We start from the raw sequence: 25,595 nt of genomic DNA on the forward strand, positions 1-25,595 counted from the left end.
TTGGTGTTATGCCCCCACCCCAATTAAAGGGGGGAAAAAACCCCACAGGAAACATTTACATATGAGATGACTTTGAAAACTAATTATACACGTATTCCACATACTAACTTCTTTATGTTTATTTTTCCTTTTTTTGAGTTGGAGTCTTGCCGTGTTGCCCAGGCTGTAGTGCAATGGCACAATCTCAGCTTACTGCAACATCCACCTCCCAGGTTCAAGCAATTCTCCTGCCTCAGCCTCCTGAGTAGCTGGGATTACAGGGGTGTGCCACCATGCCCTGCTAATTTGTGTATTTTTACTAGAGACAAGGTTTCACCATATTGGCCAGGCTGGTCTTGAACTCCTGACCTCGTGATCCACCCACCTTGGCCTCCCAAAGTGCTGGGATTACAGGCGTGAGCCACCACGCCCAGCCCCATACTAACTTCTAATTTCTTACTTTGGTTTAAGAATCTTTGCTTAAATATTTGGATTTAGTAAGAAGTGCATTGTAGTTAAAAAACAAAAAAAGATACTAATCCACAGTTTACTTACATAAAAGCAAGGGATAATTACCTTATATTGTCTTCACTATTCATATACTGGTTTCTTTCAGTGTAAGAAAGCCAAAGATAGGGAGTTTTAAAGCTTCTAATGTACTGATGAAATAACCTGATCTACTTTAATCTGTACTTTTTTTGTGGACCAGCAGTCCAGTAGCAGCAGAGAAAGAACATTGTTATATAGAAAATCTCCATTGTGCTATAGAAAGATTTTTATTTCTTGAACTTTGAGTTAATACTATATTGTTGCAGCTATAATACAGGAATCCTTATTCATTGTTTCTGAGTAGCGACTGGCTATTTTTAGGGTGTAGTTTTTTTTCCTATCTAAATGGAGAGGTGTCTTGGGAAAAAAAAGATAATTAGGATAAGCAGATGACATCCAAAAAGCTTGAGCTTAGGGATAATAAAAATATCAAGTTAGGAGGAAGGGTTAGGTAAATTTAATAACTCAGTTGTGAAAGTAGTACTTGCTTCTTCAGCGTTTCACTGTAATTTTGTTTCACATAAAGATTGTTGCTTTTGATAGTGACTATATACTGTATCTGTAGTTTATTTTATGGCTTTAAGTAATACCTGTCTTGAAATAACCATTGTTTTGAATATATGATTAAAACGATGCATACTTTTTGGTAAGTTCAATTTTTGGGGGGGGTTCTATTTGGGATTACTTGCTTGCTTTTGGATAAAAAGTTTTCTCTAATTTTGTAATGACAATACATGGGTGAAATAAGGCTAAGATTTGTGTTTATAGCCATTTTTTGCTTTATAGGCAACTTTTTCTGGACTGTATCTACTTGGCCTTGTCACACACAATAAGCCCATCCTTATCTCTTAGCAGTTAGGCTACCATTTTCACTCTAGTCTAAACTTTTGAGAGTAGCCTTGCATTTTTCAAGAGAGAAAAAGAGAGACTAAGGTTCTTTCTAGATCATAGTTTGGCAATTTATTTTCCATAAAGGACCAGATAATATTTTCGGCTTTGCAGATCATACGCTGTCTGTCACAACTGTGTCATTGTAACAGGCACAGTCAGAGATAGTACGTAAGTGAATGGACATAGCTGTATTCTAATAAGTTTTATTTATAGAAACAGGCAGTGGTCTGAATTTGGCTCATGAACCATAGTTTGCCAACCCTTGATCTAGATAAAAAATTAAATTTAAACCAGTAAAAACAATTGTATACTTTCTCATGTGCTATAGCACAAGATAAATAAAGTAAGATTATTTCTTAGATCTTACGGAAAGGAACATTTTTACTGTGTAAGTTTTTCTTTCCCCAAAATATGAAATTTGAAGTAGTTAATTCAATTTTATAAAGTTCTTTTATGGGAAAAGTGACTATGTGGTTTAAAAAGTACTTCATATCATGATGGAGAATAAGAAGCCAGATATTAAAATAAAAGCTTAATAATATGATCTATGGAATGTTTCCAAAGTATATTGGTAGTAGTGGTCATGATTATTTGTGCACGTGCATGATTGTTTGTTTTTGATAGTTGTTTTGAACTGCGTAGTTTTAATCAGCTAATCATCAAAACTATGTGGAGTCTGACATCCAGTCTCCTTTTCCTCAGAAATTAAGGGAAGTTCCTGGTACTTGTATTGCCACAGTGTTCCTGTTTATGGATTTAAATGACTTGATGTCAACTCTACCTTCCATTTACCTTTTAGGGGTTTCTAGGTGCTCCAGGCAGAAGGCTTCAGTCAAAAATAGTCTTTGTTGATATGAAATTAAAAATTAACTTATGTGTTACTTGAAAGTAGCTTTGGATTTCATTTGGATCTTTGAAAAATCAATTTAAGATAGTAATACTGGGCCGGTTCACTTACTACAGGTATTATAATGCCTGTAATCCCAGCACTTTGGGAGGCCAAAGCAGGCGGATCTCCTGAGGTCAGGAGTTCGAGACCAGCTTGGCCAACCTGGTGAAACCCCGTCTCTACTGAAAATACAAAATTAGCCAGGCGTGGTGGCAGGTGCCTGTAATCCCAGTTACTCCGGAGGCTGAGGCAGGAGAATTGCTTGAGCCCGGGAGGCAGAACTTACAGTGAGCCTAGATGGAGCCACTGGACTCCCACCCAAGCAACAGAGCAAGACTTGGTCTCAAAAAAAAAAAAAAAAAAATGCTAACACTGATCTTTAGTAATTTAGTACTCAACCATAATTACACACTCTTTATATACATACAGCAGATCTTTTTGGACAAGCAATTACGTTTCAATAAAATGAACAAGTGTTCATTAAAAAAAATTTTGATGTTTTCTTCCAGTCTTACTAGGAGCTTCTTAATATAGTTGATCCATTTACATTATTTTTTTCTTATTTCAGAAATAATTTGAATTTCCTAATGGGTTCTTGGTGGCCCAACCTTGAAGATCTTTATGAAGCAAATGTTCCAGTGTATAGGTTTATTCAGCGACCTGGAGATTTGGTCTGGATAAATGCAGGCACTGTTCATTGGGTTCAGGCTATTGGCTGGTGCAACAACATTGCTTGGAATGTTGGTCCACTTACAGGTATTATAAAGAATATGCTTAAAAAAAGTTAATTTATAAAGGATTATATCCAATAGGTCTGTTCCTTTTTTCTTGAAATATAACTTACTAAAAGTTGTAAGAAGAATGTCTCCTTGCATAGAATTGCAATTTGTAGTACAATAAATTAAATTCAAGTTAACAAATGGAAATCTAAGAGCGTAGATATTAGCAAAAAACAGGTTTATGGCTTTAATATACATGAAGGGTATAATAATAATTTTTAGAGTGCTTGGTTTTATTTTATTTAAAAAAAAACCCTTATGAGAGAAAACAAAGTAGAAAATTTATTCTGTCACATTAAAAAAAATCTAGTATTTCATATGAATAGATCTGTAATGTCAAAATCTGTTTGAATTACGTCTGCCTTCAGGCAGTACTCACTTAAGGTTAAGAATGTGGAGTTTAGAGCCAAAAAGACCTGGATTAGGACCAGGATCTGGCTCTTGTAACTTTGGGCAAGTTATTTAACCTCTCTGGTCCTCGATTTCTTCATCTGTATAATGGAAGTAATGAAATTAATAAGGTGATGGTGAAGAGTAAATGAGATAATGGGTAAAAATAAAAACACAATGCTTGGCATATAGTCATAGGAAGTGCTCTTTATATGATTGCTAATATTACTACTGTAATTATCATAAAGCATAATTATTTTTATAGTGTTTTGAGGTTTTTCAGAATTGATGTTGAAGATATCACCTGAGCAGGTGATAATGGTTATCTTCATATCTTTTGGTACTTTGGGTTGCTTTATAACTGTTTTTTTTTTCCTAGCCTGCCAGTATAAATTGGCAGTGGAACGGTACGAATGGAACAAATTGCAAAGTGTGAAGTCAATAGTACCCATGGTTCATCTTTCCTGGAATATGGCACGAAATATCAAGGTCTCAGATCCAAAGCTTTTTGAAATGATTAAGTAAGTCTTTTCTAAAACTGCTGTAGTCCCTCTCTTTTTGGGGAGTGTTAACTATTAAGGTTTTTTTCTCCCTTAGAATTATGTTGACATCAAAGCAAAGTGGTCCAGAAGTCTAGCAGAATGTAATATGAGAATCCACATGTTAAAAACATTTTTCCCTTGCAACTAGCCCACTATGGTACAGAAAGGAAAAAAAGACACATATGATTATAAATCAGTAGAGTCACAAACCTGTGCTTCTTTCCCATTTCCCTCTGAACCACCTGATATCCCAGGATAACTTTAGTTTTAATATTGAAAATCTACCATTAGTAACTTGAGGGGAAAATGGCATCACAGAATATTTGTTGTCACAGACAAATTAGCAGTTAATATAGGGATTTGACTAAAATGCTAATTTTTAAATTTTTAATTAAATCATCTATCTTTTAAAGTGTCTCTTTTCTGAGCTACTTAAAAAAATTTAGGGGCCGGGCGTGGTGGCTCAAGCCTGTAATCCCAGCACTTTGGGAGGCTGAGATGGGCGGATCACGAGGTCAGGAGATCGAGACCATCCTGGCTAACATGGTGAAACCCCGTCTCCACTAAAAAATACAAAAAACTAGCCGGGCAAGGTGGCAGGAGAAGGGCGTAAACCCGGGAGGCGGAGCTTGCAGTGAGCTGAGATCTGGCCACTGCACTCCAGCCTGGGCGACAGAGCGAGACTCCGTCTCAAAAAAAAAAAAAAAAAAAAAAAATTTAGTATAAGTTATGTAAATTCTTATCTAGGACCCTAGTTTGAATACCAGTAAGCTTCACATTTGTTTTCACAGTTTCTATCTTAGCCATTTTGTAAATCTATTTAGAGGTACTATTTTCAAACAGTGCTATATAGCAGTGTTTCCCTAAACTATGTTTTCCTCTACTAGCTCTGTCCCCAAAAGATGGGCAATTCTGGCTATGGAAATATGGGAAATGATAGAGTAAAGTTCAGCAAGTGGACAAGTCCTTTATTTTTATTTATTTTTTGTAAAATATTTTAGATACTGTACATGTTAATGTAATTTGTGAATGAGGGAGAAGAGTTACAGTGTACAGTATTCCCCAAACTTATTTGACCAGTATCTTTTGAAGAATTAGTTTTCTCAAAAGCTCATTTTGGAATACACTGCTTTATATTCATTGATTAAATAAGTTTGTCTTAGTCTTTGTTAAAACAGTGTTTACATTAAGTATTTCTCCTGCAGATAATTTGGTCAGCATGTGTTGTTTTCAAAATGCTGTCTTTTGAAAGTAATCCTGGTTTGTTAAAATGATTTCAAATCTAGATCCAAACTTTTATTTAAACAAAAGTTGTGTGGCCAAGGCAACATGCTTATGAATTATTTTATGACAGTCTTTTCTCAGTTGCACCATTTTATCTAGTTATAGGTAAAAGGGTAGGGGAGACAAAAAGGACCAAAAACCAAATTACAATAAGTAATATACAAATTCTTTAGAACATTGGATCTTGCGTACCATACTTTCCATAAATATAATTTATAGTGGGGCGGGGAATTGTCTCTCCATTTATCCTGTTATACGTCAGAATGGTACTTTTCCCTGAATAGCAAGTTCAGTGTTATTTTTTGAAACAAAAGTGACGTAAAGTCACTAAAGGTGTTTAGTAAGTTGGAGGTAGTCATAAACTAGATGCTAAGTCAGATCACTTAAAAGTAGTTCAATATAGAAGCCATTTATCTAACAGCTATATAGACTGAAAGTAACTCATTACATTATGAGTAGATTAGGATTTTATAATTGGAAAGGATTTTAAGGTCACTTAATCAGCTCCTACTTAATATAGTAATCTTATCTATATTCATAATTTGTGATCATCCAGTGACTTAAACATTATTTTCACCTCACTATAATTCTTGCAAGTTGTTTACAGAATAACCTAAAGTCTACCTGTCATTTGGTCCCGATTTCCTGAGTATATTTAGGATTTATGCAGAATAAATCCCATTCAACAAATGTTTGAAAACTAACTCTATGCCAGACACTGTTCTAGGCACTGATAATAGACATACCAATGTTTAAGATGAAATTCCTGTTCTCTGGAGACTTAAATTCTAGTAGGACAAGAAAGAAACCCCCAGTATAATTTATTTATATGAATAAGATAAAATACAGTAATATTTGGGAGGAGGGAAGGTCAGAGTGCTTCTTTTGCTTAACGGGTCTGAGAATGTGAGTTTTCTGCTTAGCCCTGAATAATGAGGTGAAATCAACTACACAGAGATCTATGGGTAGAACCTTTCATATACAGAGAACAGATGAAGGCTAAATTGGGAATAACTTTGGCATGTTTATGGGACAAAAAGGTCAGGGTGACTATAGCTGAATGAGAGGAAGAGTGATGGCGATAAACTTAACTAAGCAAGCAGGAACGAGATCGTACATGGGCTTTCTGGACATGGTAAGAAGTTTGTATATTAATTATAGGTGTTACAGCTTGCCATCGAGGATTTTAAGCAGGAAACGAATAGGTTTCACTTTAAATTTAGAAAACGGATCTAGTGGCTGGGCGCAGTGGCTCATGCCTATAATCCTAGCACTTTGGGAGGCTGAGGTAAGCCAGATCACTTGAGTTCGGGAGTTTTACCAGCCTGGCCAACTTGGTGAAACCCCGTCTCTACTAAAAATACAAAAATTAGCCAGGCATGGTGACGGGTGCCTGTAATCCCAGCTACTCTGGAGGCTGAGGCAGCGGGGGTGGTGGGGCGCTCCACTTCACTCCAGTCTGGGTGAAAGAGACTTTTTTTTCTTGTCTCAAGAAAAAAAAAGAAAAAAAGAAAATGGATCTAGTTGCTTTGTGTGGAATGGGTTCCAAGGGGTAAGCTTAGAAGTAGGGAGGACAAATTAGGAGGCAATTGTAACAGTACAGACCAACCTGGACAGAGATTTCCCTGTAAAAATAGAGAGAGGGGTCAAACTAGGGAGTCTTGTGGAGCTAAAGCTCATAGAACTTGCTCATAAATTAGGTGGTTGGGTGAGAGGGAGAAAGTAACCAAGGAAAACTTATCCATAGTCTTCTTGTTGTCTGATTGTCATTAATTTAAACATTAGTCACCTCTGTCATCTTTTCCATTCCCTACCCCACCCTCAATATTCTTGTTATCCTTTGAGACTCCTTCCAGTTTATCATTGTTCCTCTCAATACTTAAAATGTTGAGGTCAGACATACAAAATTTGGGTGTTTTTCCACTTATAATTTATAGTGATACTGTTTATTTCTTTTTTTTTTTTAACCTAGATGCACTTACATTCTTATCTATACTCCATTTTGCCCTATACTACAAAATGTCTAATCATTTAAATCTTGATTGTATTCCTCGTGATATTAACAGTTCTCCTCCCAGCTTGAGTACCTATTGACGCATCAGTTGAAAATGTTAACCACAAGTCTAGACCCCTAGGCCTTGCTTTATAAGCCTCCCTTTTTGAAATAATTGTCATTGAGCCATTGCCAAAAATGTACTTTTCAGCAGCCAACGTGGCTCCCTTTCTTTGATTTAATGAGTCTTTGCTTATTGTATACAAGGCTCTAGGCTAGGCTCTTAGGGTTTATAAATACATGGTATAGGTCCTTTCTTAGTGCAATTAAATAAAATAGATTGAAAGAAATTTGGTGATAGATCCACTGATGTTTCCAGCCCAAGGAGTCAGAGAGGTTTTTTTTTAAAAAACTGTGTATTCTGGGGAAGAATGTATTTTGTGTGATGGGTGAAAATGAGGAGGCAGGGAGAAGAGAAAGGAATAGCACTTAAGCCAGCTTAAAACCAGACTCTTGCACCATCAGAAAGATGCCCCAGTTCATCCATAAAATAGCCTACATAGCATATCTCCTTAAGTCCAGCACAGTTAAATGTTTTCGTCCAGTGAAGGAGTAAATCCCTTTTCTTCTCTTGAGCTCCAGGCAAATAGTTGGCTTATGTAGAGAGGCCATGTTGTATGAATAACTCTAGTCTTCAACCACTAAAGTCATGCTCAACATGGTAATTCTGAAAGGCTCAGAGGAACTCTGGAGAAGAATAGCAAATGTATACTCCAACTCATGTTCTCTTCCTCCTGTTGTCATTCTCTCCCCTATACCGCTCTTTTTTGCCCTCCCTCCTGATTACCCTCCCTGCTGTGCATTTGCGTGAGCTTAAATGTATATACGATACAACTGCTATATGTTTATTGACAATAATTGGTGGTATGTTTTGGCTTGAGCGCAATGTGTGATGAGTAGTAGAGTAAGATATAGTTGTAAAAGTTGGTTAGAAGCCGATTATGCTTTGTGTACTAAACTTAAGACTTTCTTCTGTTGGAGAGCTCTTGGTGGGTTTTTAATTAATATGATCTAATTTAGGTTTCATAAAGGTGTTTCTAGCTATTAAATAGAGCAAACTTTTGGATAGTAAGAGAAAGGAGTGAATCAGAGATTCTTTGGCTTTTAAGTATGGATACTTAGATGGTTTAGTAATATTGCTAGTTAATAAATCGGGCTTAGCACTTAGCCAAGCACTGAGCAAAGTGCTTCCCAGACTGTACTCACTTATTTCTCACAGCATCCCAAGGTCATTCAATTGACTAGAGGTAGAGCCAAGATTTAAACCCCTATCTGTCTGTGAAAGTGCTTGAGTGAATTTATGGCACATGACTTCATTTGGGGACAAGTTTGGGGAGCCAGTTAAAGAGTTGGATAGAGCTATTTAGAAGAAGCTGACTAGGGAGTCATCTACCTAGGAATTTGTGACTGTCTTGAGAGGAAAAGGAAAGAAAAAGTTGGGGGTAGCACTTTGTGGGGGATATGCCTGTTTAAGAAAAAGAAATAGGTGAGCTAGATAACAGGAGAGCATGGAGACTGAATTGTTGCAGAAATAGAGAAGGAGGTCTTTTTCCACAAGCACAGTTTTGCCGTGTAATTGTTATATCCACATCATTGCTCTGGTCTTCAAATCTAGTAGTTCCTGCCAAAAAATGAAGTGGTGTTGGTTTTTTCTGGTTTGTGAGCTGTGCCAGTTCTTAATAAATGGTTCTCCCTTGCCATTCCTTCCCTCTGCTTTGAGTTATTTTCTTCATCTCCTGTTCACTCTGCCACCCACAGCAGTTTGGCTTTCTACCCTTGGTAAGCCCAACACTTCTCTTGTTGAGGTCACCAGTGACCAACTGTTGTATATCTGCAAAGGCACTAATGTACACTTTCTTCAGAAATCTACCTTTTTAAGCCTGGCATGTGAATGCCTCAAATCTGATTCCCACTTGCCTTGTCAGCCATTTCTCCCACTGCTGCCTTTAAATGTGTGCTTGAATTGTTTTCTATTTATTAATATTTTTACCACTCCATTTGCTATTTTAAACCATCTTTAATATGAACTGCAATTTTTACATCTCCCCCTTTTTTTCCTTTGAATCATCTTTTAATAAAGCATTAATTCTGTATATGTTGAGCATACGAATTATAGGCTATATTAAAAGAAAAAATATCAGCTAAATGTAAGAAATGAAATGGAGAAGATATACAAACATAGTCTTCTTCCTTAACTCTCCCCCTCAATTGTTATTTTTAATTCTTAAATACTATGATTCTACAGTGTGTAATTTTTAGGCTTTCATAGTTAAGTGGTAAGCCCGCTCAACCAAAAAGAATGTAAGCAAAATTCTTCTTGTGCCTTCTCATCTGCTCGCTCCCTCAGCTCTACCCAGTTCTTTTTATTCAGTAAATGTTTATTGTGGACTGCATTGTTACCCAGGTTTGTGCTAGGTGAAAGGGATTTGATCACTTCTCAGACTGCTCAAAGTGAATTGAGAAACCGTCAAACCATTAAAACATGTGATCTTTAATGATAGAGATATTGGTAAGAAACCATGGTGGGGCAGCATAGAGGAAGGCTCTTCTGAAAGAGTGGAAGGTTCAGTAAAGGCTTCACTGGAAGTACTACAGCTTCACAGTCTCTTATTGTAAATCCTTTAGGCCAGATGTGTTTTGGAGCTAAGCAAAACCACAATGAGATACCATCTCACACCAGTCAGAATTACTATTCTTAAAAAGTTAAAAAATAACAGGTGCTGGCAAGGATGTGGAGAAAAAGGAACACTTACACTGTTGGTGGGATTGTAAATTAGTTCAACCATTGTGGAAAGCAGTGTGGTGATTCCTCAAAGAGCCAAAAGCAGAACTACCATTCAACTCAGCAATCCCATTACTGAGTATATAACCAAAGGAATATAAATTATTCTGTCATAAAGACACATGCACACATATATTAATTGCAGCACTATTCACAATAGCAAAGACATGGAATCAACCTAAATGCTCATCAGTGGTAGACTGCATAAAGAAAATGTGGTATGTAAATGGGAGCTAACTTATGAGGCCACATGGACGCATAGAGGGGAACAGCAGACACTAGGACCAGTTGGAGTGTGGAGGGTGGGAGGAGAGAAAGGAAAAATAACTAATGGATACTAGACTTAATACCTGTGTGACGAAATAATCTGTACAACAAACCCCCATGACACAAGCTTACCTATAACAGACCACGTGTACCCCTGAACTTAAAAGTTTAAAAGAAAATAATGTTTTTTAGATTTAGAAAAGGTTATTGAGTACATTTATAATATATTGTACCTTCCCAGCGGGTCTGTTGCAGTATCCTGGGATCAAACATATTAATATTTCAGCACTAAAACATAGAAATAGTCACTCTAATGAGCTCAGTGAATACTATAAGTAGCCCCAGGTCAAATTTCAGCGCCACTTGAGTTTATGCAAGATTTATGAAAATTTTGTGGGATTATAATAAGGGATTATGAACCTGTATTTGCACTGGGTTATTTAATAATGGGAAATGGTGTTTTCTTCTGTTGTCACCTCCTGACTCCTCATTATCATTTTGAGAATGAATCGCCTGTAGTTCTTTAAGCAAGTCAATATCACTCTTGCTTTTTCTCTGCACTTTTCCATTCAAGTCTGGTCTTTAAGGACCCTGTGATTCCATAAAGTTCTGTTTATCTGAGTAAGTCATTTAGCAAATCTCTTTGAATTTCTACAACCTAGCCATTTTGCTAAAATACATTAATCATATTCTGCTTCACATTCTTCCAGATGTTTCCTGTGTTGACGTGAGTCCAAAGAATATATATTATCTTGATTACTTCTTTCATTTGATAATGTAGTGAACTCGACTTAAAAGTTCACAGCCTAACTCCGTAGGAAAATTTAAGTGGCAGCTCAGTGCATAACTTTCTCTTTTGACTTCATTTAACTGTTAAATGAATAACTTTTCTCTGCAAATGAACTTAATTTTAATTTCTCCTTTAGACCAAACTTTTAAGTGTCTTTCCCTGGTTTATGCCATACTTGTGTGTTCATGTTAGCTGAAGATAGATTTAAACTTTCGTTGCTAAAAATTTCAGTTAGACTTCACATTGGCAGTGACTGCCAATGAGACGTCTTTATCATTTTTAATATTTTAAATAATGGTCAAATTTGCATGTTGGATCACTTGGTAGCAAGATGAAGCATTAAATGGAAGGCAGAAGATTTAGAGGCATAAATTAGAAGGTAATTGCTCCAGTTCAGACAAAAGGAGAGACAAAGATTAGAGGGTAAAATAGACTACACTTGACGATTGATTGGTGGTAGAGTTAAGGGAGAAATCTGTATTGCTGGACTTTGGCTTGGGCCAGACAGTGGAATGTTTGTGCTTGTTGATGAAATTGGGGATAAAGAAGAAATGAGTTGGGTGTAGAGAATGATGGTTATCAACTTGACTAGCTTTAGACATGCAGAACTTGAATTGCTCCTACAAGATTTAAGTTGAAATTTCTATTAAATAGCAACTAGATGGATGTATGGTTCTATTGCTTAGAAAAGGAGTCTGAGATAATACATTTGTAGCCCTCAGCTGGCTGATAGGCAGTCACTGCTAAGGTATTAGCTGTTGAGTTTTCCGAACCATTAGCTATTTTTAAGGTAGAGCAGTGCCCATACAAAGAAATGAATAAAGGAAAACTTTAAGATCAAGGGTACTGATCTCCTTTAATTCAATCAACTATGACAGTTTTTCTAGGTTAATATATCTAGTCTCCTTTAAAATATATAAAATTTACATGTGTAACACATCGCTGTACTCCTCCCCAACTTGTTTATACTTTTTCCTCCAACTTTTACTTTGAAATTTCTTAAACGTACAAAAAAAAGTTGAAATATAGTACAACAAATACCTGTGTAACCTCATTTGGATTCATCAGTTAAGTTTTTGCCACATTTATTCAGCAGTCTCTGTATACGCATACATGCTTGCACGCACTTTTTCATATGAGCTATATGAAAAAGTAATTTGCAGACATCATGACATACCACTTCAAATACTTCATCCTGCGTCTTAAGAATAAGGTTATTCTCCTACATACCTGTAACATGATTTACCATATTTAGGAAACATGAAATTCTGTAGTATGAGTTAATACACAGTCCACATTTAGATTTCCCCAACTATCCAAAAATGTCTTTTTTTTTTTTTTTTAAGTGCTTGCCTCTGCTCACTCTACCACCCTTATCCATATTGAATTAAGGTTCACATTTAATTGAGTATGTAGTCATTGTGTCTTCTTTAGTCTCTTTTAAACCTGTGAAAGTCTTTTTTTAATGACATTTTCTTTTTGAAGACAGCATACCTTTGTGTTGTGCGGAGTTCTACATTCTGGATTTGTTTTCTCATAATTGTATTTGGGGTAAATTTTTGACAAAAACTACTAATGATGTTTACTTTTGTTTAACTCCTGCCTCACTCCAGCATAACTATGTCAGAGATATTTTCCTTAGTGGGTCCTGAGTAAATTAAGTTTTACTAAAAAGGCAATTTGAAAACGTAAAACTAGGGGTGAGGAGATTATTGTTACTTTTTAACCCATCTTTGTCATAGTATATGATTTTTATCCTGTGGTTTTAATTTTACAACTGGTAGATTAAGATTTAAAAGAAACCCTCGCCAGGCTCAGTGGCTCACGCCTGTAATCCCAACACTTTGGGAGGCCAAGTCGGGCAGATCACAAGGTCAAGAGATCGAGACCATCCCGGCTAAAATGGTGAAACCCATCTCTATTAAAACTACAAAAAATTAGCTGGGTGTGGTGGCACACACCTGTAGTCCCAGCTACTTGGAAGGCTGAGGCAGGAGAATCACTTGAACTCGGGAATTGGAGGTTGCAGTGAGCCAAGATTGAGCCACTGCACTCTAGTCTGGGTGATGGAGCGAGACTCTGCCTCAAAAAAAAAAAAACACACAAAAACCATCACTCTGCAAATTCACGATTCCCATTTTAAGATATTTGAGATACAATACTTTGGCCTATATTTTATTTTTCTCTTTGTACAATACTAAGACTCTTTACGTCATTTTCGTAAGACTCATACATTCCTTGTTTTGCCTTCTGAAGTATTTTTTTTAACAGGACATTTGAAAGGAATCAAGTGTTAGTGCAGGAGATGAGCTCTGCAGACTGTTGGTACTGATGAGATTTCCCTGTAGATAACAGGCTTTCAGAATAAATAGACTTACAGGTGCAGTTCATAAAGCCGACCCCCAACAAATATGCTATAAGTTGTTATAGTCATGTTGGACCGTTGTCAAGCTAGTGCAATAGTAGTATGTTTGCAATACATTGGAAATGTTGGTTTGTTCACCAGCAACTTTGTGAGTTCCACTTAAATCACCACGATAAGTAGTTTAGTAAATTTTAAAATATGTCAAAAACAGAATGCCAAGGAGTGCATTTTCCTCTGAAAAGTTTAATGTTAGGAAGTCTTAGATTTAGGAGGAGCATATCAAATAGTACGCTGAGGAGTAGAAAGTTAATTTTCAAGATACACATTCACTTGTCTTACCCCCTGTAATCTGCCAGACAATAACACATTCTAAAAATATTAATAACATATAAGCCAATGGTGGAAAATAAGTTCTCTTAAATTTCAACAGTGCTGAGCTCATTGAAAACCACTCCCCACAAACTTAATTTCTTGTCATATTATTTTGTCATTCTTTTGACCATCTTATAAAGCACTGTTTTATATTTTTTCTTTTTCTTTCTTTTTCTGTTTCTTTTTTTTAATTAAAAAAATAAAGACAGGGTCACCCTATGTTGCCCAGGCTGGTCTCAGACTCCTGGGCTCAAGGGATCCTCCTGCCTCAGCTTCCCAAAGTTCTAGGATTAACAGGCATGAGCCACCATGCCTGGCCAATATTTCAGTTTTTAAATGTGCCATCTTATATGCACAATATTAATGTTTTATGTGCTTTCTCTGTGCCTTTTGTGTATATATGATCACTATGTGTTCATTATTTGCCCATCCTTTTTTATTTTCCTAAGTCTTAGAGTCTACACTATTTAATATCCCAGTAAAATATTACAGGAAGGGCAGCATCGTGTAGTTTTCTGGAATCTAATCTGCCTTCATATCTTAGCTTCTTCATTTACTGGCTGGGGGATTGGGGACAAATTACTAAACCTATTAGTCTTTATTTCCTCTTTGGAAAAATGGGGATAATACTGTCTTTCTAAAATAACTTTTATGACTGTTATGTGAGTCTTAGCATAGGGTAAGCATTCAGCAAATGGTAGTTGTTGTAATTATTACTATTTTATAGAAACCCCAATTACCTTCTTTTTTTTAGTTAATATTCTTGGACCTAGTGTAGTGGTTCTCAAATGTGGACAGTTTTTCCTCCCCCTGCTTTCCTTTCCCAGGGGACATATGCCAATATCATGGCTTGAGTAGGAGAGATGCTACTAGGTTTTTTGAGTAGAGATTAGGAATGCTGCTGTTAAATATCCTGCAGTGCACAGGACAGCTCCCCATAACAAAGAATTACCCAGCTATAAATACCAATAGTGCTGAGATTGAAAAACCCTTATCTAATGGAATCCAGACTAAACACCTTTTGAATAACCTTGTTTCATTTTCTTTTTGGTGTGTTAACTATTATACTTTGAGTTGGCATTCATCATACAATGTTTTCAAATTAAATAACTTTAATTTAGTAATTATATGATTATTTTAATACAGTTTAGGAATTTGACATGTCATGTTCAAATAATTAACATTTGTTGAGCATTAACTGCCAGGCACAAGTCTAAGTATTTTATATAACATATGTAATCCTTATAACAGCACTGTAAGTTAAATATCCCCTTTTTTCAGCTGAGGAAACTGAGGCACAGAAAGAAGTGTGCAGCTGGAATTTGAACCCAGAGAGTCTAGGTATAGAGTCTGCTCTTGCCCACTCTACAGCTCTTTCTATGGTCTCTTAAAGGCTCTAACCCTAAAAACGCAGTGATTTGTGAGGTTGATATTTTACCAGTGTCTATTGAAAAATACACTACAAATCTGAGACACTGGTTTTAATTTTGACACTTATGGAGTAAGAGATTTGTGCTGGTTCTCTTACTTGCTGATCACAGGAATCACCTGGAACTCTTATTAAAATAGGTTTTCAGAGCTCTATGCCAAGAACTTTGGGAACCTTTTTCATGGTGACCTAGTGAATCTTATCAGACAAGTTAGGTCTTTTTTAGAACTAAGAATTTTTTTGCTCCCTTTTCTTTCACATACATTATAGGTTATTACCTTACCTACCTACATAAAATATTTTATCACAAACACAGAATTCCAAAATGTAAAAGCAAACTCATAAGTATTAACTCTCCTTTGATTCCCTTATTTAAATGGATAAATATGGTATTATAGTGTTATACAACTTTTTATTCCACACCCATTTGACCTAATAATGGAACAAGATTTTTCCAACAGTGTGCATAGATAATGGTATAGCCATAAAGACCAGTCCATAGTTAGCATTGATCCTACTGCTGTAGTCCTGGCAGTATTCTGATACTCTGTTGGGTTTGATATATAATGCTTTTTGATAACACTGACCAAACAAAATCTAAAAATTCTAAAACTGCATTCTCATGGTTAATATATATCTGCTTTCATGCTTTTTTTTTTCCATCTAGGAGCTTAAAGTTCTTAAGATACGCATTTTATCATTGACTGAGACCTTGATTTTCAGCCATGTGGTTGGTGTAAATAAAACTGTTAGATGCCTTATTGACATTCATATACCCACTGTTGTCCTAGGACAACACAACCCTGGAGTGACAGGTGGCAAGAGAGTTTTCAGAGCTCATATGTTGGCTTGCTTTTCCTACATGGCTCTTTCAGTAAGGCAGACTGGGCAGAGCAAGGCACCTCTTGGTGTTCGTTAATTTGTTATCTACTTCTCAGTGGCTGAGACTGTTACCATAAAGCATTTAAAAGTGCAATACCAAGTTAACCCATATTTCATCTATCTCCACATTGATATTTGTTTGGTAACTTACTTTGGAAACTGAGTCACATTGCCATTAGAATGTCAGAGTAACCCCCAGTGTTGTCTTAACTTTGATGTAATATAATATTACAGCTTCATTCCTATTATTTCCTGCCCCAGAAACTTAATGCGAAGATTAAAATCTTGTAAGAACAGTTGTTTGTTCCCTAAAGAAGCCCCCATACTACCTTATTGTGGCATTCTTTCTGTTCAGAATGTGCCTTCCCGCACCTCTTTGTCCTGTTCATAAATAAATTGATTCAGAAATTTCAACTTCTGTATGAAAACGTATGTGATTCTCTACTTCCCCTCACCTGAAGATGATCTCTCTCCTTTTAGTATCCATAGCATACTATGTTTATTTTTTGCCTAATGTCCTCATGTATTGATTTATGAATATACTGTGCATTAATTGCCCATAAGTAAGGCTTTTGATAATTTGTCTACATATTATTTTATTCAGTTCTCGTTCTAATATTGCAAGTGTATTTTCATTCTATTCCCTGTGTGAAGTTGTTCTCTAAAATTCTATCACTCTTTAAGTTTCATCTTTGCAGATCACTTTTTGGTTGGATTAGATTCTAGTATATAACCTCAAATATGCCAAGCTCTCAATCAGCCTCTTCCTTACTTCCGTTCTGGAACTTCCTTTGTCCCCTGCCTTTTTGTGTAGTCTTTCATCCAAACAGCTAAAAACAGAGATTGGGTCCTGAAGCTAATACTGATCCTTAAACGTCAAAGGATTTCCTGCTTTTCTAGCTGCTGAAATCATTTTTGATCTTGTTTCTAAAGTGCATGTATGCAAAATAGCATTTTCCATCTTCTATGTGTTTACAACTTTTGCAAATGATTTATTCTTTCGTTTTTAGCAAATTGAATTCTTTTTTTTTTTTTTTTTTTTTGAGATGGAGTTTCACTCTTGTTGCCCAGGCTGGAGTGCAATGGTGCGATCTCGTCTCACCACAGCCTCCATCTCCCGGATTCAAGCAATTCTTCTGCCTCAGCCTCCCCAGTAGCTGGGATTACAGGCATATGCCACCATGCCTGGCTAATTTTGTATGTTTAGTAGAGACGGGGATTCTCCATGTTGGTCAGCCTGGTCTCAAACTCCCAACCTCAGGTGATCCACCCGCCTCGGCCTCCCAAAGTGCTGGGATTACAGGCACAAGCCACCACGCCCAGCCCGCAAATTGAATTATTAATTACCGTAAGGTAAACTTACAGAAATTTAGCAAAACTAAAATTAAGAGGAAATGAGAATCCTGATTGTTTAGCTTTTATTTTTTAGCTCTTTAATGTACTTAAATGTTGTCTTTGTATAAAATCAGTCTGGGGCTAATCAAAGCAGAACAGGTTATTGTTAAGTCTTAAATATTATATCTGTTTCTTTACTAGGATCCTTTCCCTAAATCACTTTACTTTCTATTTTTCCCTATCCTTAAGTTGAATCACATTCTTTCTTTTTAGGACTTGCTCATTACTGTGGACTCCATAAGAGCCTCTCTCTCTCTAAATTCTCCTTCTGTTCCAACTGCTGCCTTTTGAAAATGGGAAGGAACAAAAATTTTCAGTGTTAAAAAAGTAAAGGCAAGGAGAAATCACAATTTTGTTATTCATCCTCAGATAAGATTAATAGAACTGTCAGTTTTCTAAGTTTTTGGTATCACACAAAATATAAAATATAAATTCTGGAGCAGAATTTATTCCAGAAGCAGACTGACTACTTAAGGCTTAGTATTTACTCTTAGCAGCCTTATCTCAGACCCCTTGTTACTTGCAGGAAATCAATATAATGCCTTTTTTAAGATGAAACTGCCAAACTAACAATACATTGTAAACTACAGTCTAAGTGCCAAAGTAGTCAGTGGCATTGAAGATGAAAATTTACCTGCTGAGTAACAAGTAGCCTGATACTCTATAGAACCAAGGCTGTGTGTTTGGAAAAACTGTGCTTCCTGAGCCCAAGAATCTCATCTTCACAAGAAGCGGAGTGGGTGAGAATAAGATGTGAAAAGAGACCAAAAAGAAGGGTACAGTGTGAGATAGTAAGGGGAAGCTTGAAATTTTCTTTTAAAAACTCATAGCTCAACCACTTAAATAGCTTTATGACATTAGACAAACTTAACTTCTCTGCACTCCCTTTTCCCCATTTGCAAGATAGAGATAACCTTTCTCCACATGGTGGTTAGGAGGCTTACTTGGCATAATGTATATGAAATAGCAAATACATGGCTCCTCTCTGGTTCTTATTTTTTATTTACTTTTATTATATTATTTTTGTTTGGCCATGTGGAAGGACAGTTGAGTTTGAAGTCTTCCAATGGTATCTGCATTTTTCTATAAGAGATCTTATTTTGAAGCCCTACTTGGAAAACTTGTTCAGTAAAATCTGTACCTTTAGAAGTGAATTGTATGGGACATGGGGAGGGAAGAAGAGAGGAGCAGGTGCTGTTCAAGAGCTAGAGACAGAGTCTGAATTATATTCTGTCTTTGCCATGATCTAAATTTTTACTTGCTACCTTCCCTGGTGCCCTATACAGGCACGCATGTATACATCGATAGCTGTCCTAACCTTGACACACAACCACAGGCTAAAGCAGGGGTCTCCAACCCCTGGGCTGCAGACCAGTATCAGTCCATGGCCTGTTAGGAACTGAGCTGCACAGCAGGAGGTGAGCAGCAGGCAAGCTGGCATTACTGCTTGAGCTCCACCTCCTTTCAGATCAGTGGTGTTATTAGATTCTCAAAGGAGCAGGAACACTATTGTGAACTGCACATGCAAGGGATCTGGGTTCCTTGCTCCTTATGAGAAGCTAATGCCTGATGATCTGAGGTGGAACAGTTTCATCCCAAAACCATTCCCCCTGCCCCTCCCCCTAGGTCTGTGGAAAAACTAATCTTCCACGAAACCGATCTCTGGTGCCAAAAAGGTTGGGGACCGCTGGTCTAAAGCAATGTTTAAGTTAAATATGCAAGAATTGTTGAAGCCAAGCTGAGAGTGCAGTCTTTAAATATGATACTTAAGGAATTGGCCTACAACTATGAAATCAATATTGTTTTATACTTATTAAATAAGCTAACAGGTTTTATAGATGTTTTTAGTTATTCCCCGCCTCCCCAACCACTGCTGGGTTAATATACATGGGTTTGGATACATAACAATATTTTAACATAGTAACTTAACTTATAAAATAACAAAGAAATATAAAATAAGGTAAATTAAATATTTTAGTACTTATAATTTGAATTTTAGTTGTATATTGATTAAGCTACTATATGCTAGGCACTGCCCTAGGTGGTGAGTAGGTAAGTAGATAGCAGGAATGCAATAGATAAGACCTTTGCTTTCAAGACAACACTCAGTTGCTAAACCCATTTCCTTCTCTTTAGGATATTTTCATTGTCTCCGAATTTTAGAGCTGAAAAGTGCCTTAGAGATCATCTAGTTCAACCTCTCCGTTCAAATGGAGAACCTGAGCCACTAAGATTCACAGGAGAGTAAGATAATTGAGCAAACAACTCCAAGTAATGACAGAAAACTATAGGAGAATCAGTACAAATTGTGAGAATTTACTATGTTGTTAGCTTCCTGAGTTTAGAAAAGGTATAAGAAAAGTTAAATTGTGTTAATATGAATGGATTCCACTGTTACCTTCAAGATAAAATGAAGACATACTTTTTTCTTTAGTATTTATAGTTAAATGAATATCGTATCTTGTAGTGACTAAATTCATAAATATTTTTTCTGCTTATGGACTTGAGTTTCAAAAGCAGCTGTACAGATGATGCTGTTAATGAGTGTTTAGGTAGTCTTGATTTTAAAAAAATAATGTGCCTTCCTGCCTTATTAGAATCATAGAAGTTCATATCTGGAATTCACACCCCTTATTTCAAGGATGAGGAAATTGACTCCCAGAGAGGTTAACTGACTTGCCCAAATAAGAGCCAAAATTAGCAACTCACATTTAAGCAGGAAGTCAGTTTTTATGTACTAAGACCATTATATTTTGATATCCAGATATCAATTTTCTCAACTTTAAATGTTTTAATATGGTCTTCATCAGGCCTGAGCATTGTCATTTTAAAACCTGAGAGTATTTGATAAATTGAAATAAAAATTATGATGTCATAGACATTAGAATCAAGTCTCTTGGCATTATTTCTAGTTGGTATATCTTTTATGCTAAAAATATTCAATATTCAGTTGCTGGTCACAAATAATTTCTCCCCCACAATAGGTATTGTCTTCTAAGGACTCTGAAGCAATGTCAGACATTGAGGGAAGCTCTTATTGCTGCAGGAAAAGAGATTATATGGCATGGGCGGACAAAAGAAGAACCAGCTCATTACTGTAGCATTTGTGAAGTAAGTAATTGTTCTTATCCACAGTTGTTTTATAAAGCCTCTTCCCTCTCCACTTTTGATTTCTCTTTATTTTTAAAAAACTTTTTTATACTTTTGTGTAATCCAGTTTATAGTAATTAATATTGTATTCAATTTTGTTACTTAGCCATTATATTAAAATTCAGTGTGATAATAACAATATTTCACTGCAAATTAACCTTAAAAGTATCTACTACATAGTCATTTTTGTGGTAGATCTTCAACAAATGATAATCAGCAAATTTAGTCTGAGATTTTAAACTGGGAACAATCTAGATGTACACAAATGCCAATAAACTGAATGTTTGGTATAACTCTAGGCAGATCGATTATCAGTCCTCTCTGGTGCAATTCACAATACATTTGTCAATATTGTGTGGCCAAGGCTTGCAAGAGTGTAGGAACAAAGATGTGGCGCCTGCTATGAAGGAGCTTAAATTCTACTTGGAGCAGAGAGATTATAAACAACTAATTGTAATGTACATGAGACTATGATGAATGTGAAGTTGGACTTAATGATAACACTGAGGGGGAAAATGACCTGATTTTTTTCTTCTAGTATTGGCATAAGAATTCACAAAAGTATTAGCATTTGAGTCCATCCTTGAAAAAGAGTATGATATCAGTAGGCTAAAAAAGTGATGAGAATCGGAAGTAGACTGTCATGGGCTATAGGAACAAGAAGAGAACGGGGAAATGGAAAGGTTTTAGAAAAGGTTGAATGTGTTCCAATTTGGCTGGAACACAGACTGTGCAAATTCCACTCGTAAGTCTAGGTGGCATGTAATTTGTAGCACATCTTGAATGGTTTTAAGGAATTTGATAATCCAAGGTCACTGAAGCCATTAAAAGGTTTTGAGCAAGCAGCTAAGGGTGAGATATGTGTTTCAGGGAGAAAAGTGGTTGGAAAGGACAGTGATATATAAGCTATTGCAGTGGTCTTAAGAGTTGTTATTTTAAGGCCTAGACTAGAACCTGGCAATGGGAATATTAAAGAAGGGAAAGAATTAAAAAATATTTAGAGGGTAAAATCAGTGAGACACCTCATTAAATGGCAGAAGTAGAAGGACAAGTTGAATGCTCACCAATTTTCTAGCTCAGGTCACTAGGTTTGTATTGCTGCCTGTTGACAGTAATGGATAACATGGTGAACTCTAGGATTGTCGTTTACTGTTAAAAGAAGACATGAGATCGTAAGAGTTTTCTGTCATTGAAGAAATTTAAGGATAAGCCAAAGACAGGTTGTTGATGGTTCATTTCAAACCTTGAAATTCTGTAATTCTAACATCAACCTGTATTTGAAATGATTGAATCCATTGATTTTTTTTTTTTTAATGTTGTATGACCTGACCAAAGTAAGTCATTAGGAGATCAGATAGATTCCAGTTAGATGCGATGTTCCTTATCCTACCTGAACCCTAGCAACTCATCAATCTTTCTGTATAAGACAGAGGTATTATTTCTAAAATCATGCTGTACTCATGAATACATAAAAATGATCACTTACATCTGATTGTATGCTAATGTTTTAGATTTAAAAATAGGTTGACCTTTATCAAACTTTTGAACTGGTTCCAATGACATGAGTATGTCATTCCCTTTGATTATTCCCCTAACTATGCATTACTACCCATGTCTTTGGATTTGGTGCAAAATAAACCTGGTCTGTTAAAGATTCTCAAACACAGCCATGTTTTTCTTACCACTTACTCTTAACCAGAGATCACTGTCCACAATTTCATTCAAGTAGAATTCCATGATTATACTAAAGCAGTACAGTGAATACCACCATCTCTATTGAATACGTTTTTCTCTTGTATAAAACAGGTGGAGGTTTTTGATTTGCTTTTTGTCACTAATGAGAGTAATTCACGAAAGACCTACATAGTACATTGCCAAGATTGTGCACGAAAAACAAGCGGAAACCTGGAAAACTTTGTGGTGCTAGAACAGTACAAAATGGAGGACCTGATGCAAGTCTATGACCAATTTACATTAGTAAGTCAAATCAACATGTGAGTACATAGTTAGCTGGGTTATGAAGCAGCAGTGTTTGTTCTGCCACCTGATAAGTAGGAGGTAATGAAATATTTTAAATTTCCCTTTGGCTCATTACATATTGCATGAGGGTGTATTCATATCATTCCCCCCTCCATTTCCAAGTATTTATTCCTATAAAATTGGCATATATCATTTTCAGTTTTCTTCCTGGGTAAGACCAGCCTAAATAATTTTACAACAATTACATTTAAAAATCTTCACGTGCTTTAGATGGAACACTATCATATCCTTTATGTCATTTTATCTCAGTTGATAAGTTGATAAAATGTTTGTGTACGTAGGTTATTAGAGCCCACAAAATGAATCAGTAAATGTGCTTTTAAATATACTTCTGCTTTTAGAGCTAATTGTATTTGTTTAAAATTTTGTCCTTGCCAGAAGTATTAACCTCATGGGAATATTTAATGGAGCTTAACTTCCTGGTATGTTATATAACCTTATGAAATTCAAGTATACTTATAAATTGCACACAGTTTTTAATTTCAGACAGCAGATGCTTGGGGGAAGCATTTTACTTTAGCAGATCAATAGCTTTATGAATAGAAACAGAGATAATTTATGAATTGTTGATTTTCTCCAGTACTTGTCTCCCACACATATGTGATCAGAAACTTTTTGAAATTTAGTTTCTGATATTTTCACTTGAATAGTCTTCAAGATTGCTTGAAGAAGAAAATTATCTGGAATATGTTGAAGAAAATATATTACCTAGCTGAGATAGATTCTGAAGACAGTCACTAGTGAAATTGTAACTTGTTAAATTATTTTTCAAGAAGCCCCCCTTTTTTTAAGCAATCTTAAGAAACGGTAAACTTAATAACATTCCAAGAGTTTTTGACTAATTGGTGAAGAAATATAGAAAATTGCGTACGCTGAGTAGGATAATGGTCTTAGACTCTTAGGAAAATTGGCTGAATGGGAGATAGTAAGGTAGGTTGTACTTTTATGTTGTGTAGCAGGCTGGTGAACTTTTTGAGAGTTATTTCCCCTGACTTCATAAGCAGACTATATGTTTGTAGCCATGAGCTATTAACAATTTGTATATCAAAATAACCTACCTTACTTTTATTTTCAGGCTCCTCCATTACCATCCGCCTCATCTTGATATTGTTCCATGGACATTAAATGAGACCTTTTCTGCTATTCAGGAAATAACCCACTTCTGCACCACTGGTTTTTGTAGCTATCTCGTAAGGCTGCTGGCTGAAAACTGTGTCTATGCAACCTTCCAAGTGCGGAGTGTCAACCAGCTGGACGGGAGAGAGTACTGTTCCTACTCCAGGACTCTCACAAAGCTGATCAGCTGTACTTCACAAAAAAATAATAATTTCCATGTTTTGTATATATCTGACAAAACTGGCAACATCTTACAGACTACTGACTTGAAGACAACCTCTTTTATATTTCTCTATTTCTGGGCTGATGAATTTGTTTTCATCTGTCTTTTCCCCCTTCAGAATTTTCCTTGGAAAAAAAATACTAGCCTAGCTGGTCATTTCTTTGTAAGGTAGTTAGCAATTTTAAGTCTTTCTTTGGTCAACTTTTTTTTAATGTGAAAAGTTAGGTAAGACACTTTTTTACTGCTTTTATGTTTTTCTGTCTTGTTTTGAGACCATAATGGTTACACTTTTGGTTCCTAAATAAAACATTAAAAAAATTAACAGCCAAGTCACAAAGGTAATGGATTGCACATAGACTAAGGAATAAACTTCAGATTTGTGATTTTTGTTTCTAATCTTGATGTAAATTTACACTATTTATAAATACATATTTATTGCTTGAAAATATTTGTGAATGGAATGCTGTTATTTTTTCCAGATTTACCTGCCATTGAAATTTTAAGGAGTTCTGTAATTTCAAACACTACTCCTATTACATTTTCTATGTGTAAATAAAACTGCTTAGCATTGTACAGAAACTTTTATTAAAATTGTTTAATGTTTAAAGAGTTTTCTATTGTTTGAGTTTTAAAAAGACTTTATGTACAGTGCCCAGTTTTTGTTCATTTTTGAAATCTGATTATATATATTTTATATATACTTATGTATGTATATATAATATATATAGAAATCTGGATATATATGTATAAATATTTAGAACTTAAATTTTTCTCGTTTTAAGTTTCACATCTATGGTAGATTTTTGAGGTGTCTACTGTAAAGTATTGCTTACAAAAAGTATGATTATTTTTAAAGAAATATATATGGTATGTATCCTCAAGACCTAAAATGTCAGACTGGTTTATTGTTAAGTTGCAATTACTGCAATGACAGACCAATAAACAATTGCTGCCAAAATGTAGTATAATAGTAGAAAACAAATAGTGATTGAACTTAAGATTTTAAAAGGAATGTTATATGGGCTTGACAAATCCTGTACATGACTTAGTAACATTTTATATGGAAAAGGGGATTCAGGATGAAGGGCTCTATTTTAGAATGAAAATAAATTAAGAGACTTATTTTTTAATGTTAGGCAATTTTGAAATCTCATGCTTTTTTGCTTGCATGACATGATTTGGGGGAGGAGTGCTGCAAATTCCCCATCACTAGTAAAATATAGCAATCTATATTAGCGTTCACAAGTCACTGCTAATTAATGATAGTATTTCATTTTGTAATAACAGCACCTTGCATTTGTACCTCCATTTTCTGAAGCATTTGACACATACTCTCATTTAATCATATTGTTCTTTGTATGAATTTTCCAGGAAGCATTAGTGAAGAAGCATAGAGAATAGAGAATGCTGTAAATCAAGATTATATAG

The 25,595-nt window shown here is 35.7% G+C and overlaps 1 protein-coding gene across 17 annotated transcripts in view; it reads left to right on the forward strand.

Moving 5' to 3' along the window:
* Positions 1–24,774, forward strand: part of KDM6A (lysine demethylase 6A) — a 236,272-nt gene extending 211,498 nt beyond the window's left edge. For 8 of the 17 annotated variants that reach the window (XM_015127247.3, XM_015127248.3, XM_015127251.3 and 5 more), the window contains 6 exons: positions 2,877–3,064; positions 3,857–3,998; positions 19,775–19,882; positions 20,623–20,749; positions 22,595–22,765; positions 23,904–24,774. In XM_015127247.3, coding sequence (XP_014982733.1) covers positions 2,877–3,064; positions 3,857–3,998; positions 19,775–19,882; positions 20,623–20,749; positions 22,595–22,765; positions 23,904–23,933 — 766 coding nt within the window. In that variant the 3' untranslated portion in view covers positions 23,934–24,774. Of the gene's footprint in view, positions 1–2,876; positions 3,065–3,856; positions 4,003–19,774; positions 19,883–20,622; positions 20,750–22,594; positions 22,766–23,903 lie in introns of those variants that run through there. The other 9 variants (XM_015127249.3, XM_015127252.3, XM_015127256.3 and 6 more) reach the window with 2 other exon arrangements.
* Positions 24,775–25,595: the final 821 nt, after the last annotated feature.

Source organism: Macaca mulatta, chromosome X (assembly GCF_049350105.2).
Source record: "Macaca mulatta isolate MMU2019108-1 chromosome X, T2T-MMU8v2.0, whole genome shotgun sequence".
Classification (NCBI taxonomy): domain Eukaryota; kingdom Metazoa; phylum Chordata; class Mammalia; order Primates; family Cercopithecidae; genus Macaca; species Macaca mulatta.